We start from the raw sequence: 8021 nt of genomic DNA, 5'->3' as shown, positions 1-8021 counted from the left end.
CAGCCTGGGCTGGCCAATGCCGCCCAAAAGATCAGTCCACCCTCTTTGAGCAGCTCGGCCTCGGTTCCGTCCAGCCCTGGCGCCCGGTCTTTCTGGATGTTCTGGATCGCATGCCTGACCTCACTGGTCAACACTGACGGGATGGCTGGTAAGGCGTCGTCCTGCATTTCGGGCGGGTCGACTGGTGTCTTGCTGGCGAACAGGTCCATATAGAACCCCCAAAAAAAACAAAAAACTTTGCTACGAGGTAATTTTCAATTGAGAGAGCATAAAGAGAGAGCTCACAAAGCACAAAGAAATTGTTTATAAGGCTTCTATGGAAGCTTTCATACATTTGCTCCTCCCCTATATTATGTTTTCCCCTCCCCCATGGCACAAAATATCAAAGTTCTTGCAAGAATTATGTTTTCCCTTCCCTGGAAATGTATAATTGGCACTGGAAATATCTAATTTCTTGTGAGAATTATGATTCCCCACTCCACTATATCGTGTGAACTATCAGTGGTTCTCGTAATACTTCAAGTAGGCCTATGGTAATGTTAGGTTAGGGCCCTAAAGCAGAGGGAAGGTTTTTGAAGATCATAAAATCTCAACTTATAATGACCTCAATATCATCCAGAATAAATGTTGGATTTGTGCCTAATCACCAATGTGTGAACAACAAAAAAAAATTATATTTCTTATGTTTTATACAGCAAAATGAGCCTGGGGTCAAATTGACCCCAAAGAACACCGATGCTACAAAAGTACGCACAGAACATTGAAAACCTATCATCATGTTAATTTTATGTTTACCCAGTTGTCCCCATTAAATTAGGAAAAGTCTTTAAATATGAAGCAAAACAAATTTTTTAAAGTATGTATTTAGAGACGTTAAACACTGAATGGGGTCAAATCGACCCCAAAGGTAATAGGAGGGTTCTAATGTTAACAAAGAATAACTATGGTAACAATAGATAAATTATTAAATAAATTAATAATTTTTAATATCTTTGTTACTGTGAAGATGTTTCATTCAAAAGGAATCGATAAAACAAAACTCTATAATAATTATGTGGCCAAGACACAAACTGAAAAAATATATATTCATACTCTACTACTATGATGTCACAGAGACATTCTATAGAACTCTCCTGAGCAAAAGTCCCACAAAGACACAATCCTGAGGTGACTTTAATCAGAGTTTGAGGTGAGAAGACTGAATACATTTACAGTCCTGAGAGAACATGGAGACCATGAGAGAAACAGCCTCTGACGTGTTTGATGAAGCACGTTTACTGGGCGAACACACTGACATGATCATCAAGTCCAATGACAGAGAATTTCAAGTGCACAAGATCATCATGTGTGGCTGCAGCTCCTACTTTAGGTGAGAAGAAGCATTTGAACTGCAATTGTGCGCAAATTACCAAGAAATGATTATAATTATATACATAATTTCCACTGCCAACATTATACTGTTGAAACTGCCTAATTCCTGATACATAAATGCATGACAATGAATGAGTGTATTGCCAGAACAAACAAACAAAACAAAAAGATTAACTACTATGGTATCTAGGAAAAACTTTTCTTGAAATGTAATTCTTTATTTGAATGGAATTGAAGAGTGGCAATGAATGGTGAAACTAATCTGATTCTCTACATTAGAAAATTTGGCTAAAATTAAAATGTAAATAACAAAAAGTTATTTTATTTATGCTCATTATTAATGCCTGTATTTATTTGTCAAATTTGTTCACAGGGCTCTTTTCTCCAACAACTGGAGCAGACGACAACATTTCTGTGAAATTCCAGGAATATCCAGAGACATCATGCCTCTTATTGTCCAGTATGCGTACACAAGATCTGTGCTCATTACTCAAGAGAATGTGTTGGAGCTCTTGGTGGCGGCTGACATGACCTTAGTCTCAGGTCTTGTAGACGCCTGCTGTCAGTTCCTGGAGTCACAGTTATGCCCAGAGAACTGCATTGGCATCTACAAGTTTACAGAGGACTTTTACTCCTGCTCAAAGCTCCGCTGTAAAGCAAAGCACTACATCCTGCAGCACTTTGAGGAGGTTCTGCACGTTCGTGAGGAGTTCCTGGAGCTCTCCCTGGAACAGTTGGAGGAGATCATTGATGAGGATGAGCTGAATGTGAGACAGGAGGAGGTGGTTTTTGAAGCCGTCCTCCACTGGATTAATCATGCACCAGAAAACAGGAGGCAACACATTGCCATGCTTCTGCCAAAGGTAAAACAGATTTTTGTCTCATTTTTCATTTCAAATATCTTAAAAGTCTTAAATCAAGATCAAGTTTTCTGCAATTATTTTAACTAGTGCAAAATGCCCGTGCAAAATCAGTTTTTAAGTGTGTTTTTAGTAATTGTTGGTTTGGTGTGTTTGAGTGCACATTGTTACAATTACACAGCAAAAGTTCAGTGACATTTTTATTTGTGCATGGTAGAAAGCACACAGTGAACTCTGAGAAAACGCTATGCTTGAGCAAACATTTTGTGAATATAGGTTACTACAAATGATGCCCGTGAAAGACAATGTGAACGCACTGAAAAGAATGTTTAGTTGGCGAATAGCATTTACACAGTAGCGATAACGTTAAGCGCACCAGAATGAAATATAATATTCAGAAGTAAACAGCATAGCTAACTTGTAGATTCAGTTTACATCCACAAATGAATAAGCACGTTGATTCAGGGAGCAGTGCAAAGTGCCCGTGCAAAATCAGTTTTTGTTAGCTGATCGCCATCAAAAAAGTTCAGGAGATATTTCTTAGCGATGGCTGATTTCAACAGTTTCAATATGATAAAAAAATAACTTTTATATTGATTCAATGAATTAATTGCATTTTGGGGAAAAAAAGTGTCATGAATTTATTGCATTTTTGGGAAAAAAATTATCCGTTTTTATAATAAATCTTTGAAAATCCAAATCTGGATTTGAATTTTTTATGATATTATAACCTAAAGATGCTATGTGAAAGTTTGAAACAGAAAATAGTGGTTTTCATCTTGCCACTTTCTTGGTAAAGAGAACACATTTTTACTCAAATTAATCAAAATGGATTTATCACGTTCTGGAACCAAACTCTAATATTCAGAAGTAAACAGTGTAGCTGACTGAGTGTCAGAATGTTTATTTTTAAACCACAGCCTTCTTGGGGCTTCTTTGACCGATACAACTCTCTAATGTCAGAATGTTTATTTTTAAACCACAACCTTATAAAAATGATATATTTAACGATATCTTTTGCATTTCTCATCCAAACAACGTCAAACTTGGCACTGCACTTACTCGTGCCCGTAGCAAGACACATGTCAAGTTTGAAATCCATCGGACTAACGGTTCGAGAGATATGCGAATAACACACACACACACACACACACACACACACACACACACACACACACACACACACACACACACACACACACACACACACACACACACACACACACACACACAGACAGACAGACAGACAGACGTTCCTGTAATTTATAGAGAGATGTTAGTTAAATGTTAGAAATTTTGTTTTGTGGTTTTGCCATTTATATATTTTTTAAATTTGTATATAATTTAATATATTTTTTCAGTTTATTTATTTTTTGTTATTTTAGTATAAATCAGACTAAATGAAAACGAGAAAAGGTTTTTAATTTTATTTTAAGGTTTTAGTTTAACTACAATAATCCTGGCATGCGGTAAGAAAAATAAACTTAATTCAAAGGGCAAACAAGTTTATTTTTCGTCCCCTTCTGACAGATTTTCTTCTTCTTGTTGTTTTAAGCAGTAACTCACTTAATTTTGAAACAATTTTTCATAAAATGACTTCTTGCAACAGTCTCTGAAAGTCTAAACTCTCCCTTGTGCTTCAGGTTCGATTGGGGTTGATGTCATCAGACTACTTCCTCAATAATGTAAAGTGCAATGCACTAGTGATGGAGAATGAAGACCGCATGCCTGTTATCATCAATGCAATGAAGACTTTGTTTGACCACAACATGGATGAACCCACCAACTCAGAACTTATGCATCAACTGACACGTCCACGTCTGCCCTCATCGATCCTATTGGCCATGGGAGGATTGAGTGGCGAAAATCCCACCAATGCGATTGAGGCATACGATGCGAAGGCAGACTGCTGGGTCAGTGTGACTCCAGAGGATGAGCGTCCCAGAGGCTCTCATGGTACAGCAGTCCTGGATGAGTTTGTCTACTGTATTGGTGGTTTTGATGGTGTGGATTGTTTCAATAGCGTGAGGAAATTCAATCTTATCACTCAGACTTGGCATGAGGTGAGTAATGCTGTAGCTCAACATGTAACTTTAATTTAGCTTTCTTTACAAAACAGTATTGTGGTACAGTGATGGTACCGGATTGTTCTTTGATATGGACCATAGTGCTGAATGATGCGCTGTACTCCACATTACTTCAAAGAATAGATACAAACCATGATACATTTTTGTTTGTGTTCCAGCAATTGTTATAATATAATATAATATAATATAATATAATATAATATAATATAATATAATATAATATAATACACCAGAGCATCATGACTGTGTCAAAAAAATACCATTAAGAAAAATAATAATAGTATTATTGTACTAATTTGCAACTGATAGGACAGAACCAATGAGATGGTGTATTGGTGTGTGTTCACACACTGATGTATTTGGTGTGTTGTAGGTGTCCCCCATGTATGAACGCCGAGGCTTTATTAGTGTTGCTGTTCTGGACGGGCTCATTTATGCCATTGGTGGTGTTGATGGACAACAACGGCTTAAAACAGTAGAGCGCTACGATCCAAACACCAATCAGTGGACAATGATGGCACCCATGAATGAAGAGAGGAGTAACGCCAGCGCCACCTCACTGCAGGGCAGGGTAAGAGCACTTACCCATGATTCCACACTCTTCTGCTGGAGACTCTTAATGCCTGTAAAGCATGAAGGAAATGTGAAATAGAGATATGGCATGCATGGGAATAGTTTAAATATGAAAAGGAATATCATAAAATGTACTGTGTTTTAAACACTGCTTTTCTGATCAGTCTGTGATGATTGTGCATGAACATCATGCATGTTATGTTTGTGTTTGTCAGATTTATATCTGTGGAGGTTTTACTGGGACCGGGTATCTCTCCTCTGCTGAGAGCTTTAACCCTGAAACAAACCAGTGGACTCTCATCGCTTCCATGAGTAGCCGCCGCATTAGTTTAGGTGTGATCGCTTATGCAAATCGAGTGTATGCTGTGAGTATTAAACACACATATCAGTTTTATAGTGTTAATATGATAACCATGACACAAATACGCAAATATGGAACAATCACAGTTTAAAGGCTGCACGTATGTAAATGCATGCATGGATGTGCATATACAAATGCTCAGAATACATAAATAAAGAGTGTATTTATTTAAAGGTTGGTGGTTCTGATGGTGCCAGTTTTTTGTGGAGTGCGGAGGCTTACAATCCGCTCACTAACATCTGGACTGATGTTGCATCAATGTGCAATCCACGCAGCAGCTTTGGCATTGAGGTGAGATGTGGACAGTTAAAATCTGTTTCTGGTGAAACTATGAAATAACATTAAAATAATGATTTGATTATAATGAATATGCAGGAAAAAAATTGGTTTTGGTCCCATATTGACAATAAGTGGAAAGTTGCACCCTAAAATTGTAGAAGGCTTCAAAGATCAATGTGTTTGACTATAAAAACATCTACCTAATTCAAGGAGTCAGAAAATTCTACTATGTTTAATTGAAGTGTTGCATCTGTAAGATTTATTGATGTCAAGTTAAAGAGTTTAGCTGTACATTATTCATTTTCCTTTTTACTTTCCTCAAAATCCAGGTAGTTAATGGTCAGCTGTTTGCTGTCGGAGGCTTTGATGAATTCAGCACCATCTCTGATGTGGAGCGCTATGACGATAAGACAGATCAATGGTAACTTCCACAAACACTAAATCTCACAGATCATTTCACGCTGCATTAGATATAAGTGTAAGTCTAATGCAGGCTATATTTCATTGCATTCACTGCATCTGTTTTCTATACAGGTTTGATGCAAATAAAATGTCCATTTCCCGCGGTGCTCTGAGCTGTTGTGTAGCATCAGGATTGCCTAACATGGCACAGTATGCTGCCCTACGAGACTCCAGACACAAGACGAGTCTGACAGTGAATGATCTCCCTCTAGCAGATCTGACAATCTGACTACAAATGGAGTGTCATGTCTCCTGAATAAATGCATTCAAAAAAAGAGGCTGTATTCTTAATGTTAACTTTCTCTCAGGTTTAGTGTTGTTCATTAAAAAAATTAAACCTTGCAAGGGATCTCTACAGCTCAACAAACAAACATTTAATACTGAGAATTATTTTTACTGAGTAAACTCTTTATTAACCCTTCAGAATTCCTGCAAAATTTGCCCAAAAACGCCTAAAAAGGCATACCCAAAATACATTGGATGCTGTTCTTGAACCATTTGACATAAATAACTATGGCGGCCTACGGGTGAACGGATTTTTGGCTTTTTAAAAAGCAAAAAAAAAACAAAAAAACATTTTGAGTGTTTTTGTATCACTTTTTTATAGCTGATGCCCATGCTAATCTTATAAGGCCAACATGCCGCAATAGTCCAACAAGTACATTTTGCCAAAATAAATAAATAAATAGACACATAAGGTCAGTGCCAAAATAAATGAAGGATGAGCATTGTTTTATTTTTTATTTTTTATTAATTCAATGCCATGAGAACAAGAGGTATTGCATATTCACAATATGACATTAAAATTAGCTGCCAGGAAATGCATTTTTTTTAACATAAAAATCCAGTGCTTTCAAAGCATTACATGTTTTCAACGTTTTTGTTTTTGTTGTTTTTTGCTTGTTCCAAAAGACTTGCATATAATTTAAAGTCATTTTTAAATGTGAAAAATTTGGTTTGCATTGAGTTCACGTCTTTTTATGTATAGAAGGATGAGCATTGTAGAGTAACTCTAAAAGTCTCACACGTCAGCGCGATGTGATTATGAATATTCATGAGCTAGTTTCTTCTCCAGCCCTCAGATGGCAGTAATGAAGCTCAGGCATCGTCGATGAAGATGAAGAAGAGCGGAAGGCGGTACTGATGTTGTGAGACGCATGGAAAACAGGAGTGTGGAAGAAAGTTGAAGAAGCGTATGTATGATAAATAAAGTACTGTAAGCTGACATATAGCAGAGAAGGCTTATTCTTCTTGTATTGAATAGATTGCATATGTACGCCGGATTGTCAGTGATGTGATGACGCTCTCGTGAGCAGAAATCCGCGGGATGTAAAGTAAAATAGACACTTGTCACACTACACTCTCCAAAACACAAGCGATGACTTTCCTCTGAAACACCACAATGAGTCTGGCTCTGCACGAGCTGCTGCTGTGCTGTCGAGGACTGGAGAATGAGAAAGCCACAGAGAGGAAGGTGTGTGAAACATCTCTTTTCTTATGCATTATTAATCAATGACCCGAGGATGGACATTCACCTCAACTTCAGACATGCCAAATCACAATCACCAATAAAACATCAGCGTTACATTGAGAAATTCAATTTCTGAATATGAATTGAGGAAGGAAATGCGAATTTGAGTGGTAGGAGGGATATTTAAATTGAGTAATCATTCAATAAAATCAATAAAAACAACATATGAGGTACTTTCAGAAACCCTGGATGATGATATTGATTATCAATATTTGACAATGATACATATATAGAAATTTAGATGTAACTGATATGTGGTAATGTTTTAAGTGTATGTTTTTTATATTTAGTGGACAGTCACATATCTCCAAATGCTGTAATTTACCCTACATTTTTATGTTAAATATCTAGTATTATAGGTATTTGATAATGTGGTGCTCAACCATAAAATAACTTTTGATATCTGTTAGAGATCGACCGATATTGACTTTTTGTAATCAGTACCGATTCTGATTATTTGCATGTTTATATGTCAGATAACTGATATACAGAACCGA

At 36.9% G+C, this 8021-nt stretch overlaps 2 protein-coding genes across 3 annotated transcripts in view; both read left to right on the top strand.

Moving 5' to 3' along the window:
• Positions 1-1226: 1226 nt before the first annotated feature.
• Positions 1227-6222, top strand: LOC308693837 (kelch-like protein 10; the record flags this gene model as incomplete). The annotated part of the gene is made up of 8 exons (XM_081370928.1): positions 1227-1369; positions 1745-2234; positions 3875-4294; positions 4692-4889; positions 5107-5256; positions 5427-5543; positions 5861-5952; positions 6066-6222. The coding sequence occupies 8 exons, from the start codon at positions 1227-1229 to the stop codon at positions 6220-6222; spliced, it is 1767 nt and encodes a 588-aa protein (XP_081227054.1).
• Positions 6223-7129: 907 nt separating this feature from the next.
• atm (ATM serine/threonine kinase) overlaps positions 7130-8021 on the top strand; it is a 77645-nt gene continuing 76753 nt past the window's right edge. For both annotated transcript variants that reach the window (XR_014030395.1, XM_081369709.1), the window contains exon 1: positions 7130-7467. Coding sequence is in view for 1 of the 2 variants with exons in the window: in XM_081369709.1 (XP_081225835.1) it covers positions 7396-7467 (72 nt within the window). In the remaining variant the exon portion in view is untranslated. The remainder of the gene's footprint in view (positions 7468-8021) is intronic.

This window comes from Scardinius erythrophthalmus (genome assembly GCF_964197995.2).
Source record: "Scardinius erythrophthalmus genome assembly, chromosome: 7".
NCBI lineage: Eukaryota > Metazoa > Chordata > Actinopteri > Cypriniformes > Leuciscidae > Scardinius > Scardinius erythrophthalmus.
The sequence above is the reverse complement of the archived record's forward strand: the minus strand, read 5'-3'. Positions and strand labels throughout refer to the sequence as shown.